The sequence below is a fragment of the Microplitis demolitor genome, chromosome 7 (assembly GCF_026212275.2).
Source record: "Microplitis demolitor isolate Queensland-Clemson2020A chromosome 7, iyMicDemo2.1a, whole genome shotgun sequence".
In the NCBI taxonomy this organism is placed as follows: Eukaryota; Metazoa; Arthropoda; class Insecta; order Hymenoptera; family Braconidae; genus Microplitis; species Microplitis demolitor.
In genome coordinates, this window is record NC_068551.1 from 5221567 (window position 1) to 5240586 (window position 19020).

Consider the following 19020-nt stretch of genomic DNA (forward strand, 5'->3'; position numbering starts at 1 on the left):
AATCATCAAATTTCCGCGCGAAATTTGAAATTTTTTTTTTAAAACTCTGCCATTTTGTTGAATTTAAATTTTTTTCTTAACCCGAGGGTCATGGTGCGAGAAATACCTTCTAGTTTAATAAACTTTTTGGTTTTTTTGATTGCATGGACTGTGAAGGTTGCTATCACTGCAACAGGGAGGACTTTTTTTGAGCGGGAGATTGTGAATAACTCGCTGGATTTTGAATTTTTTCGTCCAAAAATTTGATTTTGTATTCATTATATATCCACAAATATATCCTTAAAACATCAAAACATGCCATGCAGTAGTTTTCTTTAAAAAAATTTCGAAAAATCATCGTTTTTTCAGGCGGTCACACTAGTGGTTCCCCTTAATAGACAAATCTTTATTCTTATCTGTAAAAATATATATATTATTATTATTATTGTTATTACATGATATATAAATACATGAAACACACAATTAAATATTTTATCAAATTTTTATCTTGACACTTTAAACAGTCGTAGGTCACGTCAAACTCATCACTTTCATCTGAACAACTTCAAAGGCGAATGCCGAACCCGTAACATTTTCTTAACTTACAGCTGGACGGCTTAACAAAAAAAAAAAAAAAAAAAAAAAAAAAAAAAAAAAAAAAAAAAGCAAAGATGAACAAAATAACATTTTCGAGTGCTTTTAATTTCCAAAGAGTTTTTTTTAACTAACCATAGATTTGTAATTTTTTTTTAAATTTATTTTTTCTTTCAGTCAGTATAAAATAAAAATAAAGATAAAAATAATTTCCGACGTAAATAAGACGCGCTTTAAATAATAATAATTACTGTTATAATAGTTCTGTGATGATAATAATAATGATAAAGAAATACTTTGAAGTCCCGACTAAAAGATGTATAGTTGTTTTGGTACGTGTGTGTGCTTGGTATGGTAAAATCGGGTATCCGTCGTCGATGTAGCTTCATTCATGCCCGCGGGAATTGCGACGCCCGTGTTTCTTCAGAAACACCGCTAGGAGATAATAGCACGCGGGTACAGTCCACTGAAAGATTATTTTCATTCAAACATTTTATTATTTATTTATTTTTTTTTCATGTTTAGTCAGGTAATGATTTTTATTATTTTATTATTTAAATTTATTATAATTGTATATTTTTTATTTTCATTTTTTACTATACTCGCTTCTTTTTTTGGATTTGTCTGGTGTGATGTTTATATGGCCGTATATGAATATGAATACGATACGATATATGATAATAAATGATGAAATGAATCGTCAAGAATAAAAATAACTGAATAATCCTATCCTCTCAATATATATATATATATATACTATATGCACTAGTCTTTACTCTCATCTCATCCTTAACTTGGTTGACGTTATATATATATATATACATATGCTGTATTGCGGCTTTCGATGTTTCTTCAAAGTGAAACTAATCCCCCAACCCGTTCTTTCTGTCTCTGACTTAAACTTGTCTCAGCGCACCGTATGGTATATATATGTATGTATGTATGTATGTATGTATGTATGTATATACAATACAACATATACATATGTAATTCTACAATATAGTATTACTCCTCTTTCTCTCTTTATAGGTATTATTTTATATGAGTTTTGTGTCTCTGGTCTTTAGTCTCTGTACTTTTTGTATAATACTCTATAACCACGCAGAGTATAGACTAAAGAACGTTTGATCCTTCCGTCCATGCGGTTTTCCAAACGTCCCACGAGTCAAGTCATGTGGCACGTTTTAAGTTCATTGAGGGCTAAAACACGTTTTACGTAAACAACTTGCTGAGATATGTACATATATGCATGTATGCAAAACAACACCATGACAATAACGACTGAAAAATAAAAAATATGTCATTATATTAATTTGTTTTTATTGCAAATCCTTATAATACGATTTATAAAATAAAATCGTTGGATTATTTGAATTTTTTTTTATGGTTTCGCATTAGGATTTTATTAAATAGCCTGAAAGAAAATCTTTAAGATGTCTTATCTTTAATTTATAAATCTTATATTTATTTCTAAGTTATTTAAGGATTAAGTTTTTTATTTATCATATTAAAAAATGTAAATTTATTATAAGTGCCATTTGATTGTCAACATGAGAAAAATCAATTTTAATTGGATGATATTAAAAATTTTAATTGATCATTTGCATTTATTCTGATGAGATATATATATAGATATATATTTTATTATACGCGGCAAATTTCAAATAAATTAATTACAACTTTTTGTTTTTATTTTTAAATAAATGGGGGAAATAATAATCAATTGTATACGAACGAAAATAAAGAAGAGTAAAAATGAATAAATGAATTTAAAGTAAAAAAGGATAAAAGTTATTTATTTATATATTTTTTTTTTCGAGTAATTGCTTGACGTGACTTGAATTAATTGAAATACGTAATAAATATATGTATATTGTTCAATTTGGACATATAAATTTAAATGAAATATTTTTTTTCATATTATAATTTATAATTTTAATTTAATTCTTAATTAATTATGTCATTAATTATAAAAATTATATGATAATGAAATATGAATAAATTTCATTTAAATAAGTTAATGATTGTAAGAAAGTTAATGAACAAAAATAAAAATATGAGAACATTTAGAGAATATTTTTAAATTAATGCTTCGATTCATGCTCGTATTTAAATACTTTTCGTACATATATTATATGAAACTCTAAATGACTTTTAAAATACTTATGTTTTAATAATAGATATTATGTATGTATTTCCATAAGTAAAAATTTTACAAAAGTTGTGATAATTTTTCAAGCTATAAATTACAAATACTTAAAAATAAAAAATTTCCTTCATTCATTAGTTCAAAATTTATTTTTAATTACAACTTCTATTTCTTATCTATATTTAAAAACTTATTATGTAGTGATTAATAAAAGTATTTATGTAGATAAATATTTTAAATAACTGTTAAATATTTTTCAAAAATATTTTGACTAATAAATTTCATGATTTATTTAAAAATATTATTATAATTACTAGTGTTTTAATTTGTACTCAAGTATTTAAAAAAAAAAAAATTTAATAATAAATTTATCTTTTAAGTTAAAATTTTTTTTTAATTATTCCTGTTGAGTTTTTTTTTATTATTTTTAAAAGTTGAAAAACTTTCGAAGTATGTCAATGTTGTAATATCCAATAGTAGGGTAGAGGTATTCATTTTTGGCCACTTCGGGGCTAATTTTGGACACTTGAAAAATAATTTTTAAAATACGCATTGACAATTAATTTTTAAAATATGTACAAAAATACTTTTATCAGATTATTATGATATAAATTATATTTTTTACTTTTACGTTAAAAAAAATTAAATATTAAATGTCCAAAAGTGGAGCAGTGACGACAAATGGTACTTCTACCCTATTTCAGAGAACAAAAAATATTTGTAATATTTCCCAGATAATTCTTCAGTCTTCTGAAATGCTCCAGACGTATAAAATTTTCGGGTATACTTGCAAACAATTTTAAATTCTGGGAACATTCTCAGTTTTCAAATTTTTCGCTGTAATGGAAAAGGGATTTTTTAATACAACTCAAATTATATATACTTAGATCATTTTTGATAAATTTTTTAAATTCAAAAAATGATATTTTAATTTAAAATCATAATAAAGTATTTATTTATTTGAATTTTTAAAAATAAGTACCAGCTGTCTTCTGTGGAACAAAATAATTGTTTTCAAAGAAAAATATCAAATTAGAGAAATTATCAAAAAAAAATACACAATCACAATAAAAATAATTACTCATTAAAACTTTTTTTTTCAAGTTTTAAATTTTTATAGCGTGAAAAAAAACTTCAACTACTATTTAAACTCTAGTAATTATTTCATATATTTTTTACGAATAATTAAAATATACACAAATTCTAAGATTTTAATTTTTGTGAGTAATTTTAAACAATTTTAGTTAATTATTTATTAAATGTAACCACATATGCAAAATTCGTTCCTAAAATATTTAAAAACAGCCATTATAAAATTTGATACCTTTAAATTTTGAATTGATCTTTTGAAAATTCTACAACTAAAATAATGACTAGTTATAAATTTTCTTCACATTTATTTAAAATTTGAAAATTAAGGCGTCATTAAAAATTAAAAATTTTTTTTTTTTTCCATAAACAAAAATAAATAGGTTTACTTTTTATGAATAATCTCCAAAGGATAATTCACATCAGCATTAAAATACTTATACACGGTTACTAAATCAATCATTGCCATTTTTTACTTCAAAATTTAAAAAAATGAACGCCAAATTTTAAATCATCAAATATTTTTGTGACAATTTTTTTTACACACAAAAAAAAAGGATTTCTTGGCTCAATAAATATTTTGCACTATAAATTGAAAAAAAAAATTCTATGAGTGTGAATGTACCAGTCATCAGACAATTCATAAATTTAAAATTAATTAAAAATAATGAAATTTAAAAAAATGCGCGTACTAATTTTTCATTGATCTAAATACGCATTTTAAAATTTTTATTCTACTTACATTATATTTATTAACTCAAAAATTAAAAAAATTTTCACTTGTCAGTTACATTTACTCATAAATTTTCTTAGGACTAGAAAAATTTTCTTGCAGGAATTTTTTCTTTCGCCCCCAATAAATTTTTTTTTTCAATTTATAACGAAAAAAATTTCTTAGGTGAAGGTGAGTAAAAATTTTTTGTGCCAAGAAATAATTTTTTCCAGTGTATATTTAAATACATAAATATATAAAAGGGCACTATGTATTGATAGTGACAGTACTGATTAAGTTCAGGGTGGGGCGTTTGGTTAAAGAAGGAGAGGCGGGAATTACGGGGAACGTGCGTTTAGGCGAGGACGATCTCTCGTCTCTCGTGGTCGTGGTTCTTCGTGGAGGCTCTATGGCCGTATGCCGTATGGCTGTGCAATCTGTAGTCTCTGTAGTCTGTAGTAAAATCCAGTCACCACAGCACGACTGAGCACAACTTGGCAGGCACAGCCAGTCAACCCACGGGCGTAGATGTAGAAACATGTCATTTAACGTTCCCGTAAACTCACTTCACTAAACAAATTTCTCTCTGCATTAATTTAAATTAATAATTATTATTTAAATAATAAATAATAAAAACCTCATACTTAACTTCAAGACTGAAATATTTACAACATTAATACTCATTATATTTTGTAAATTTAAATTCATGTTGACGTTAACCCACAGGATAAACAATCTAGTGATTAATATTAATTATAAAATTAAATAATAATTAAGTGTGAACGGGTTCTTTTTTTTTTTTAAGTAAGTGAAGTGTCAAACGTGATTTTAAATCGTGACATCAGTGTTTACTTTTTTAAATTGTGGATATAAAATAATATAATTTTTTTAAAACACTGCATTGGATATTTTGGATAAATATAAATATTTGTGATAATTAATATTATTTAAATACGAAATGTATTAAATAGTTAAATAAAAATAAATAAATAAGTGTGTAACATAACAGTGACGACAGTTTGAGCGTCTTATGAGGGTCCCATGGCTACCGGATTGGTCAAGTGGTGGCGAACACGATTTCTCGCTGGCTATAAGCCTTTTTCCGGTACGTTTATTAATTTATAATAATAATAAACTTTATTTACCCTAATTATAATTAATATTTGCCCTAACAATTCTTTTAAAAAATGATAAATTTAAAAAAAAAGTATTTTCAAAAATTGCACTCATATTTTTATTTTTAAAATGTGAATTTTTTTTTTTTTTTTTTTTTTTTTTTTTTTTTTTTTTTTATAATTTAAATTCAAAAATTTTTAATTGCTGATTTCAGAATCATATTTATTGAGTGTGAATGTAACTGATAAGAATTTTTTAAATTTTTGAGTAAATAAATTAAAAAATGAGTATTCAAATAATTGAAAAATCAGCGCGCGCATTTTTAAAAATATCATTATTTAAATAAATTAAAAATTTATAAATTGTTTTATGTCTGCTACATTCAAACTCATAATATTTATCCAGGTCATTAATCTCAGTAAACCCGGGAAATTTAAAAAAATTATAAAAGTTTTAACAAAAAATAAAAAAATTACAATATTCAATTTATTTACATTAAACTTGACCTGCAAATCGATCGATTGAGGTCATACGATCCACAAATACAATAGCTGATATGTCTTTTGTCTGACGTTTTAAAATATCATCTGATATTCTATCGCACAATAAAAAAAAAACATAAAAGAGAATATTAAATGACTGATTAACAGCTTTCACAATATCGATTTAACTAAAAATTAGTGTTGCGTAGTTTAGTAACACAATAGTTTTGCCGACAATGAAACAGTAACCAAGAATTTAATCGATTGCCATCTGGCAAAATACTAAACCAAAACACTTACATTACTTTATATCTTTTCTTCAACACAATTTCTCTCTCTTTCTCTTTCTCTCTTCTTTCTTACTCCGGAAGTCTCAAATATCTCGCTTTTATTTTTATTCTTTATTCTCTCTCTTACATTGCACATTCTCTTATATACATTACATTACATTTTATTCTCGTCGCTACTCTTTGATCTTTTATACTTTATAGAGATAATAATAATAGTTATAGCAATACTAATAATAATAATTATAATTATAATAACTTTAATACACAAACACATATTTTTTTTTATCCACATTTCAAAAGCCATCAAAGAACATTAAGCAGTACCCATTAAAACTCTTAAAACTTGGCTCCGTGACTCGTATTATTAATATCTAAAAAGAAAAAATATATACGTGGATAAATATATATATATATACATATATAAAATAATCTTTTATATCTTTTTAAACATTGTATTGTCATGCAAACACTCTGGGTAACTTACCACACAAAGTAACGCCACACTCTACGCACTCGTTTCGCGGTAATTGAGGGGCGGAATAAAAAGGGTTGAAAAAAAGTAAGATCTTTTTTTTTTACCCTCTTTTGCTCTTTACCCTATGGCTAAGTTCATTAGCTACAATGTATACACACTAGTAGGGTTGTACAGCAAAAAGGCTGGGTTTTATTTTTTATTTGTTTTTATTCAAGTTATTTTTAACTTCAAAACAATCTTTTTGAGTTTATAAATTACGTAATAAACATCAATTAACGACGATGATGATCAAAGTTGCCGACAACTTAAAAATTTTACGGTTTTTAATTAATGAGTGTGAATGGAGCAGACATCAAAAATTCAAAACTATAAATAAATAGAATAAATAATTTTTAAAAAAATATTTATAAAAAATGGACTTATTAATTTTTTAATTTTTTAAATGCCCATTTTTAAAAAATTTTATTTTATTAATTATTTACTCTGTTTATTAATAATTTAAAATTTTTTTGACGTCTGCTACATTGACACCCATTTTAATTACCAAGTTAATTGTCATCATAAAAATTTTTTTAAAAATTCACAAGATAATTTTATAAAATTCTTAATATTTTTTCAAATTTTTACCTGTCAATATTTATTTTGTCTATTGAAAATATATAAAATTTTTGAATCTCTGCTACTTTCAGAAATGATACTGGTTACCTAGCGTCTAATAATTTTTGGATTTTTTTCAAAATTGTAAATGGTGAAAAAAAAAAATATTAAAAAAAATTTTACTTGTAGTTTTATAAATTTTCTCTCATTGGTCTTAAAAAAAAATCAAAAAATCGTTGTGCTTATTAATTTCAGGATAATTTCTGAAGTTAACAGATAATTAACAATTTTCTGATTTTTTTTCAACGGCCAATTAAAAAGAAAAAATGCACTTATAGAAGATTAAAAAAACTACAAGTGCAATTTTTTTTTATCCAAAAATTATTAGACGTCAGCTAACTACAGCATCATAATTAATCAGGCATTAAATTTTTTTTATGGCTTTAATTGTTTTATTTGTTTATAATATATTTCTTATTCCTTCCGCCCTAATATAATAGTTTGTTATTTATTATTATCGAGGGTCCCTATATATATGTATGTATATATATATAATATACATATATGTATACACCCGTCGACATTCCGTCTAGTCAATGAACCGTGTTTTACTTCCGCAGTTAGTGTTACTCCGTTATCTCGCGAGTACTACACCCATACAAATACATACATTACATATATATATATATATATATATATATATATATATATATATATATATATATATATGTGTGTGTGTGTGTGTGTGTATATACTGAACATGTAAATAATGCGTGAATAAAAATAAATAATTGGTGTAGATGGATTAAAAGGTTTAGTAAATGAAATAAAAGCAACGGTAGACACGAAACGACATAATGAGGAGAAAATAAAAATATAAATAAAAATAAAATAAAATAAAAACATATATATATATATATATATATATATATATATATAATAAAATGAAATGAAAAGAAAAACAAATCCTGACAAGTAGAGTTGGTCGTAATTAACTTAAATTCTTGGAATAGTAAGCGGTTGGAAGGTGAGCTCCTGGGGTACGCAATTCGTGCAAGAGAATCCTCTACTCGAAATTCCGGTCCCTTTCAAAATGGTCCGGCAAACAAGCCGACTGTCGCCGCACCTTTTTTCCACATTTATTTTTATTTTATTTTCTCTCTTATTTCTCCTCATCACCTGTACATTTAGCATATATAGATTTCATTTGTACTTTATATATATATATATATATATATATATATACATATATATATTCTTTCATCATAATAAATCCTTGTGTATTTAATTTTTTTTTTCTTTTAACTTTATAAACACTCACATGCTTTTTATTTTAAGAGCCCAACAACTTTTAAGCTACGGTTTAATGGTCGGTTTTAAATATGACCGATTGAGTCAGACCCAAACTCTGGTATCAGCTAACGAGGATCGAGGAAAACTCGCCCTTCTATTTTAAAGATAATAATAATAATAATAATAATAATAATAATTATATATATTCTATGCTACTATCGTATTTTTCCCTAGCATAAATCTCCCCTCACTTATATTATACATTAGTCGTCGTCTCGTCTCGTCGACTCTCGATGCTTCTTCGATCACATCAAAACTCTAAATAGAAAGAGAGAAAGAGAGAGGGTGAGGAAGAAAAGGAGGATGAAAGATTCAAGAGAATAGAACTGTTGGCATGGTATTGTCCGCCTTAGGGTCTTTTCGCTCGATTGGAAATACCGTCCCAACGGGAAAAGAGAAAATAGAAAAGAAATGAAAGATAAAAATGGATCTACTACTGATACAGCAATATTCTACATTACTACTATGTATTATTATTATTATTATTATTATTATTATTATTATTATTATTATTATTATTATTATCATCATTATTGTAGTATTTGTATAAAAGTTATCTATATGTATATAGAGTAGAATATTTGGTCGTCCGACTGGTATCGATTATATTTTATTCCATCCCATCAGTAAATTTGGAGCTAAATTTAAAATGAATTTGAAAATTAACCAGATATTTAAATAAAAATTTATTATTCTTTAAAATTCTTTGGTATTATTTTTATATTAAATGTTAATAATAGATAAGTGAATAATAAATTAAAAGTTAAAAAGTTTTCAATGAAATAGTGTATGGTAGTGAGAAGAAAAATTTAAAAAGACGATGGACGATGAGCGATGAAGAAAGATGACGCGTGATGGAATGGATGAGAATTTTAAGAGCAAAAGAGAAAGATGAAGAAAGAGAGAGATGTGGTAATGGAAAGTAAGATGGAAGTTGAGTGAAGGTTGAAAGAAGAAGAAAGATAAGAGATAGTCATTGGCATGGTGGAAGACTGAAATCCAAGTGGAATAAGAAGGAAAAGAGAGGCGTTTGGTTGGGTCTCTCTTCCTGGAAGCCAACAATAATAGCGGCTTCGACTTGAAAGAGAAAGACGAGAAGAGAGTGTTGCCTACGGCTGACGACCGTTGCTAGCTGCTCTTACTTCTTACTTTTTATTTTTTCTTCTCATCTCGTCTTCTTGGAAAATACCTAGATCGTTTGTTCAATACTGAATTGCTTGTGGTCCACTGTCAAATTGTAAAAACGATCAGCATTATTTTATTTTTTAGACCAACTATACTTCTTTATATTCACTTGTATGTTGCTAACAACTCCTCTTATTCCATTTCAATGATCGTGTTTACTCGTACTTTTTTTTTATTCTTTTTATTTATTTTTAAAACTACTTATTTCCGTGAATTATTCGCATTGTTGTGGCTTATGTAAGACGACTGATGTGAGTCAATCACTGGATCCTTCCATGAAAATGAAAAAAAAGAAAAAGTGGAGTAGAAGAGAATGAAGAATAAAATCGGAGAGAAATAAGAAGAATACTTGAAATTTTTTCTTTAAATTTAAAGTAAATTGCTTTAAATTTGAATCAGCTATCAATATAAAATATAAGTTAACTTTTTTGTATACATTATTTTACATAACTAAGGGAGATTAGTGTCAAATTTTGAAAAATCAATTCATATTTTTTTGTATACTGCGATAGTCTATACTTTCAAAAATAACATTCTACAATTTCGTGCATATCTCGAATACTTTTTTTTGAGTTACAGCCGTCTGAAGAGCATCCGCTTATCGGAACTCCAAAATACATTTTTCAAAATTGCTGCAGTTTATGTTTTTACGTACCATGAACCTCCAGTTTTTCGATCGAATCAAAAATGTAATTTTACCAGGCCAAAAATCATCAAATTTTCGCGCGAAATTTGAAATTTTTTTTTAAAACTCCGCCATTTTGTTGAATTTAAATTTTTTTCTTAGCCCGAGGGTCATGGTGCGGGAAATACCTTCTAGTTTAATAAACTTTTTGGTTTTTTTGATTGCATGGACTGTGAAGGTCGCTATCACGGCAGCAGGGTGGACTTTTTTTGAGCGGGAGATTGTGAATAACTCGCTGGATTTTGAATTTTTTCGTCCAAAAATTTGATTTTGTATTTATTATATATCCATAAATATATCCTTAAAACATTAAGACATTTCGTGCGGTAGTTTTTTACACACATACACTTGGACATCATCGTGAAATTACTCAGAATAGCTTCCTAGAGCCTCAAAACGTCAAGATCTGATAGAAATTCGGGTTTCAAAAATTGGACCGAACTCAATAACTTCCCGAATTTTTGAAAATCTTCAATTTTCTTAGCGGGAAGTTAAAAAAACAAAAACTAAAAATATGCACATGTAGCAAATTAAAAAAATTATAAGTGCAATTTTGTAAAATAATTTTTTTTTTATAATTCATCGTTTTAATAAACTTCAGTGTCATATATTATATATTTATTAAATATTATGCTTCAATTTTTTAAATTATTTGAAGAAATCGATATTCAAGTAAAATTTTAATAAATTTCCACGACAATTATCCTTGAAAATTAAAAAAAAAATTTTTAATAGTGAAAAATATCATGAAGAAGAAAGATCCTGTAGTTAGCAGACAGTTTACAACTTTCATATTTTTTTTTAACGATTCAATTTAAAACGAAAAACTAAACTAAAAATGTGCAAATATAGAAAATTAGAAAACTTACAAGTGTAATTTTTTTTTTTTTTTTTTTTTTTTTTTTTTTTTTTTATTTACTGTTTTTAAAAAATCAAAAAATTATTAGACGTCGACTAATATTACTGAAGTTAGCGGACGTCCAATAATTTTTTGATTTTTTACAAAAACTAAAATTGAAAAAAAAAAAATTTTTTTTCAAAAATTGCACTTATAGCTTTACAAATTTTCTACATGTGCATATTTTTGGTTTAATTTTTTTAAAAATTTATTTGTCGAAAAAAAAAACTAAAAATTATTAGACGTCGGCTAATTTGAGTATCATGAAGAAGAATAATAAAAAAATGGAGTTAATATATTCTTGTTAATAGTGTAGAATTCCATAATATAAACTGTTGGTTGGTTTTTATATTAGCAACTTGTTCTTCCTGGATATTTTTATCCGTTAGAATTTATATATCTCTGGAAAGTATAAAAGTTATGAAGGTTATATAGTATAATATCATGAGAGATTAAACATGTTCGTATTTCTTCATATTCAGTACTCTTTAGCTAAACTCCTCTTACTTGTTACAACTCTACTGTATATGAGTTGAGTTCTTATTCTGTTCCGGAGAAGAGTAGAGTGAGTGTAGTGCTTTGGTTGCGCTGAGTTGAGTTGAGTAGAGCTTCTCTTATTGGTATCCCGCTGCGTTACTCGTCTGACTCTTGAATTTCTCTACTCGACGTGTACAAGAAAATGTGTGCCGCCGTCGTGATATGACCGCGTACTGTACTGAATGCACATTGGGTTAATAAAAATAAATTATACAAAAAAAAGTTATAAAAAAAAATAAAGATGAAAGAAAAAATGACACAAATATAAATAACAAGAAACGATAAAAATAAATTAATAAATGTCAAATTATATTCAGCGTAATATACTTAACATATTTGCATTTCTATATATTAACCTCGTGATAATAGATTTTTTTAAAAATGATTTATGGGTAAATTAAAAAAAAAATTTTATTTTTCTATAAACTTGCCGGCTATTTTTAATTTCGTATGCATTTTTTTTTAGTTGATTTTATTGGAATTCAAATTTGCATTTTTTATGGCATGACTCAGAAGAGTTATTCTGATATATTCTATTGATAGAGTTTGACATGGCCATATTTTTAAAAATCTGGAAATGTCAGGGAATTAAAAATATACTGGAAAAATCAGGGAAAAGTCAGGAAATTTTTTGACAAAGCTGGAAAAATTTTTACTTTTTTTTTTTTTTACTGAAAAAATCCGATAAATTTTTTTTTCTGTCAAAACTTTTGAAAAAGTGGCGCGGCGCGAATGCAATTATAAGATGATTTTGAAAAAAAATTAGAAATAGATTCCAATAGCGAAAAAATGGAGCAGTTAGAATTAAAAAGGCTGTTAGAAAAAAAAAGTCTTAGTAGAAACCAATCGTCAGGATCTTCAAACTATTAACATGCATATTGACAAGTTAAAAAACCAAAAACATTAAAAGTATACATAAGTATTGAACTTATAAGTTTCACTATATTTATTATTCGCGTACTTGATTAATATTTTATTAACATTCTATAAAACGTTCTTATTTATGAAATTTATTCTAGTGAAAATGAAAAATTTATTTATATTTTATTATAGAGTAAGTTATATAAAAACATAGATTTAAAATAAAGAATAAAAAATTATTCATTTAATAAATGAAAGAAATTTATGAACATTGACAAATAATAAAATAAAGTTTCATTTAGTGACAATGAATGATTATTTATTGAACTGACTTATACCATTTTATTTTAATTAAATAAATATTTCCAATGATTTAATATCACTACACATGGTCAGGGAGTTTTAAAATTATTTTACTGGAGTACCTGGAAAAGTCAGGGAATTTCAGTTTCAAAAATCTGTGGTCACCATGTTTGAAAATGAAAAAAATTAGTTGATTAATTTAAAAATAGTGGCAATTTAAAATTAATGAAAAATTTTTCTTTCTGTAGATTCTCTCATAAATTTTTTATGAAGAAATTTAATTTGATTTCATAGAAAGTAAATTGAACAGCAATTTCATATTAAAATTTTTTATTTTATGATAATTTTTACCGATTTCGAGGACCAAAATTTTTTAAAGGGAAATCTGGCAGCCAGATGTAAATTTTTCATCTTCGAAAAATTTACTTTTTAATGCTAAAATACATAAATAAAAAAAAACTTGAGTTAGTTAAATAGAATGACCGGGAAAAATGCAACTGTCGTTAGGTTTAAAAACAAAATTTCGAGGTATTTAAAAATAATGTCCTTGAGCAAGTGATCTGTATGAAATCTGTTAGAAAAATCCAACAAAACAGTTTGAAAAGATGTCGGTATCTTTAACAAAATAACTTGAAATACCCCAAGCTGGTTGGAAAAATGTTGTATAATCTTTGATTTATCACCGGAGGACCGTTGTGCGTGTGGGTTTATCGTAGTAAATGAAAAAGAACGTGAGTAAGCGAGAGGTGACGAACAAATGTTGTAGGCAAAGTGAGGTGAGGTGAGGGCCATGAGACAAGAAACTACAACTACAACACAACGATGCGGGAGAGATTTTAGAAGCAAAGGCGGCAAGCTTTTACTCTCTTAGAGTAGTTGTACGAGCGGCCACTTTAAAGGCTTCAAGGAAAAATTTCGAAGAATAACGTACCATCCGAGTCCAAAGAGTCTGAAAGCATCGGCTGTATAATGCATGATTAAGCAAGACACCATAGTAAATAACCGAGACGAGCGATAAATGCCTCTGTCCACCTTGACAAATCTGCATTTTACTTCATCTTCCACTTCTTCTTTTATATTTTTATTCTTGTTGCATTAAATCTCTTATCTATTGTATGTTTATTCAATCCTCAATGCCACCATTTAGCCTCAACATTAAGCTTTAAATTTAAATAAATTCATAAAGCCAAATATATATTTAAATATATTATACACTGAATAATAAATATATATTTATTTTAATTACAGTTGTCGGTGGTATTGCTGAAGGAAGTGACTCTGAAGAATTATTATCAGCAAGTGCGCCATCAGATTTAAATAGCACATCATTACCGCCATCAGCAACATTGAATACTGCAACATCAACCTCATCTTTAGTATCAGTATCGGTACCAGTTATTCTACCAGAAACGTTATTACCAGAGCCTTTAATACCGGAAATTCTGCCACCATCATCATCTGCAAGAGTATCACCTACGGTAATTATTAATAATACTGTTCCATCATCATCAGCATCAGCACCAACAGCAACAACTACACCAGCAGTTGTATCTAGTACGACAAATAATCATGATGAACAACCGGCTGTGTCAAATACAAGGCAATTTAGCTTTGAGGTATTTATATATTTTTTTTAAATTTTATTGTTACTAAGAAAAATAATAAAATAATTTTATTTTTATTATCTTGTTTAGGAATTTGAGTGTGATGTTTCTGTTGCGGAGGATAACAGAAGACGACAAGAATTTTCTTTTACTCTTTATGACTTTGATGGACACGGCAAGATAACTAAAGACGATATAGCTGGACTTGTAACTTCCATTTACGATACTCTCGGTACGTCAATTGAAGTACCACCATGCGGTAGTAAAACTATAAAAGTTAAACTCACCGTGTCGCCGGATAAAAATGTAGACGAGGGTGTTGGTGGTGTTAGTAATAGTGCTGGTGGAATTGATCCTGAAACTGGTGCTGGTACTGGTGAAGCTCAAACTCCTGCTGTTAAAAAAACCCCAACAGTACTAATACCAACAACGAGTGTTGTTAACGCAAGTACGTCATGCTGTCACATCAAACCCGTCAAATCGTGCAGTCACGCGACACATGCCAACCGTAGGGTTCCAAGAAGACGTAGAATTCTACGTAATCGTGCACAGGTAAGCTTTTTAATTTAATTTTTAAATATTTTAACTGTTATTATTATTGTTATTAATTAATTTATTAATTTTATTATTATTATTATTATAATTATTGTTTTTTTTTTTTTTTTTTAGACAGAATTAATTGCCGAGTGGCATAGTGAAGAAGATGTTGATAATGTTCCAGGAAATATTTCTAAGCAAGAAGAATTACGTAGACGTGTAGGTGGTGGATCTGTTCATGTACCAACACCTTATTCAAATAGTTCCGAAGGTGATGTCAGTGATGACAGTGATTTTTCACCAACAGCAACACCATTTACACCATTAGTTACAACGAATCACCGTAAACGCAGTGGTTCAATGCAACGACAACAATTACTTGAAATAATTCAAGCTAATATGGAGAAGAATAATCTCAGTTTTCACGCATCTAGGTAATTATCATAAAAAATAATAAGTAATTTTTAATCAGGTATTGCTTAATTTATTTGATATTCAAGTGACAAGTTATATTTATTATTTATAACAATAAAGTTAGCAGACATTTGAAAATTTTTGGTTTTTTTTTAACAAAAAAATAATTATTAAAAAAATATTTTAAAAAATTGCACTTATAGTTTATGAAATTTTCGACATGTGCATTTTTTCAGAAAATTTTTTTTTTCACTATTAATCTGTTGAACAAACGTTTTTTTAATTTCCAATGCCTGCTAACTACTATTATTTATTATTTAACGATTATTTACAATTTACGGTATATTAAAACATTTAAATTGAATTAGTTAATGCGTAAAATAGATGCTAACAAAGATAAAAATATAAAACTTAATTAATATTTAAATAAATCATATGTTAATTTTTTAAATTCCCTATTAATTTTGAAATGAATGATTCAAATGTTTGATATTAAGGCGAAAATATTGGTTTTATCAGAAAAATTTTCAAACAAAAGTTGTAGGAAATTTAATTTTCTAAAAAAAATGTCTCTTATGATTTTTTTAAACGACCAATAATTTCACCGTAATTCCACAATTAAGATTGATAATAAATGATTTGAATTTTTGATAATTACTAAAATCTTAATTTTGAAATTACGGCTTTCTTATTAGTCCTATGAAAAAATTATAAGAGAGATTTTTTTTATAAAATTAAATTTTGAACAACTTTTATTGCAAAAATTTTTTTATACGACCAATATTTTTGCCATAATATCAAAAATTTGACCCAATTTATTATTAATTATTATTTTTAAATTAAAGCAAAAATCCTGGCCCTAATAATTACTCTCTAAATCAATAAATAATTTTCACTTTGTGATAAAGTTCACACTCACATACTTACGCACACACACGAGTGCACACACAATTTATCCTGTTTCTTGTTTTAGAATTTTTACAACCTTGAATGGTAACAGTTACCATCTTCAATTGTAACTGTTATCATTTTCAATAGTAAGACTAATTATTATCACCACTGAAAAATCTTATTACTATTTCAGATAGTTAAAATTAAAAATTTTGTATTGTAGATAGTATAATTAAATTCTCTCCGTGTAATAAACATTAAGTAATAACAACTAATTACATCCTTGTAGCTGTGATTAAATTTATAATAAAAAAAAATAATAATAAATAAAAAGATAAAATAAAATAATAATGAATAATTTATTACATTATGAATGGTGAAAAAAAAAAGGAAAAAAAAAATAAGAAAAATTTCTACGAAAGATATTTAATATTTATTATACTCTCAACAGGAAACGACATCAAAGCGAACACCTCCGCGTACCTCTTCAACGTCCTTATGCTGCTGTCTCACCAATGAGCCCAATGTATGTACAAACCAGCAGTAGACCACCGTCTGCGAGTCGTCAACCTCCTCCGGCCTATCACAAACCGGTTAGAGAGTACTCACATCATCATGCCACGTCTCTTTCTAAACTACCTGCCAAAGCTCGAGATAATCAGCGCAAAATACAAAATCATAATTCACATACGACGACACATTTTAGTAGTAGTATTGATACTAATGTAACAGTACCAACGACAATCACAGCAGCGACAACACCAACCCACCAACATCAGCATCAGCATCAACAACCAAATTCTAATTCTAATAAACATCATTATCGTAATAATTTACAGTCAACGATAATGACAACACCGACGACTGCTAACACAGTAGTTGGACATAATATATTTAATACTGAGTCAATACAAAAAAATCACATAAATAATCAACGTAATAATGATCATGCTCATCATAATTATGTACAGTCATTTAAACAGCAAAAGGCATCTGTCAATAATAATAATAATAATAGTAGTAGTAGTAAGGCTAGTAAAAAACATCAATTAAAACATGCAACACGTGAACAAGAGCAAGCACGAGCAATGCAACAAGTTGTACGTTGGTTAGAACAAGAATTTTCATCACAAAATCCTGATAATGATACTAATAATACTGGACGTAGGCATGTACATGAACACATTCATCATCACTATCATCATTATCATGCTGATCCAGTAGTCTGATAAATAAGTAAATAAATAAATATTTTTTTCTACCAAAATAATTCATTATTAATTTATATATTAATGTAAATAGACTGATTTAAAGGCCTATTTGTTGTGACAATGCTTCGAAAATTATTTACCTGAAGATCGGAACGTTTTTCGCGTAAAGAAGATGTAATTTGACTTGAGAAGTAGTTGGGGATGGTCTGAAATTTTTTACTGACTTGCAAGATATTTCAGAAATTTTGATCCAGTAGTTTTTTTTACTTTTGATTTTTGTTCCGCGAAAAACGTTCCCATCTTCAGGTACATCGAAAATGACAAAAATAATCATGCAATTTATATTTAAATTTTTATTTTGAATACTGGAACAAAATTATGTCCTTGTACGATTTAAATCCAAATTTAGTATTTTATATTTCTCTTTTTTGTAATGAGTAACGAAATTATGATTGAAGGAAAAAAAAAATTAGGTATAGATAAAGATTTTTCTAGTAAGTCAATTTGATGTATTGACTGATTTTTTTTTTTTTTTTTTTTTTTTTTTTTTTTTTTTTTTTTTTTTTTTATAATATTTTTTATGTAATTGTGTGTTCGATTAATGTATACAATATATTATTGTAATTAAACAGGATGGTCCTGTTTATTTGTGCGTCCGACATTGTGACAATATTTTTCTATTAGTCTCAAAACAGAGTATTAATAAATATATAAATATATATATATATATATATACATATATATTATTAAAAAAAAAAAAAGTAAAATGTGAAAAGTAACGATAATAATTAATAATCATTAAGACTATTAATAAAGAAAGATATATAATTATAAATCAGTCCTGTTTTATTTTTTAATTACGAATAGTTACGGTTTTTTAAGAAAAAATAAAACAGGACATGTAATTTTGTATTGGACTTTGTAACCGATGTAGATATTTTGTGTAATGTTCGTTTTTTTTTTTTTCTATTGATATTTATTAAAACATTTTTTTATACTATATTTATTGCATTCATTTTCTTTAATAAAATACTCTTTATATTGATTGCAGTAAAGTT

General features: G+C 26.5%; 1 protein-coding gene across 1 annotated transcript; it reads left to right on the top strand.

The window, feature by feature from the left end:
• Positions 1-4928: 4928 nt before the first annotated feature.
• On the top strand, positions 4929-18465 carry LOC103569542 (protein naked cuticle homolog 2). Its single transcript, XM_008546880.2, has 5 exons — positions 4929-5628; positions 14554-14921; positions 15000-15461; positions 15579-15880; positions 17203-18465. Exons 1-5 carry the CDS (start codon positions 5565-5567, stop codon positions 17978-17980), a joined length of 1974 nt encoding a protein of 657 aa, XP_008545102.1. The 5' UTR covers positions 4929-5564; the 3' UTR covers positions 17981-18465.
• Positions 18466-19020: the final 555 nt, after the last annotated feature.

What these genes read in the sequence shown, in the direction of transcription:
- LOC103569542 (XM_008546880.2), top strand. Translation starts at nt 5,565, where the DNA reads ATGGCTACCGGATTGGTCAAGTGGTGGCGAACACGATTTCTCGCTGGC. An exon ending in CAAGGCAATTTAGCTTTGAG is followed by an intron (nt 14,922 to 14,999) that starts GTATTTATATAT and finishes TATCTTGTTTAG; the next exon opens with GAATTTGAGTGTGATGTTTC. An exon ending in CTCAGTTTTCACGCATCTAG is followed by an intron (nt 15,881 to 17,202) that starts GTAATTATCATA and finishes TACTCTCAACAG; the next exon opens with GAAACGACATCAAAGCGAAC.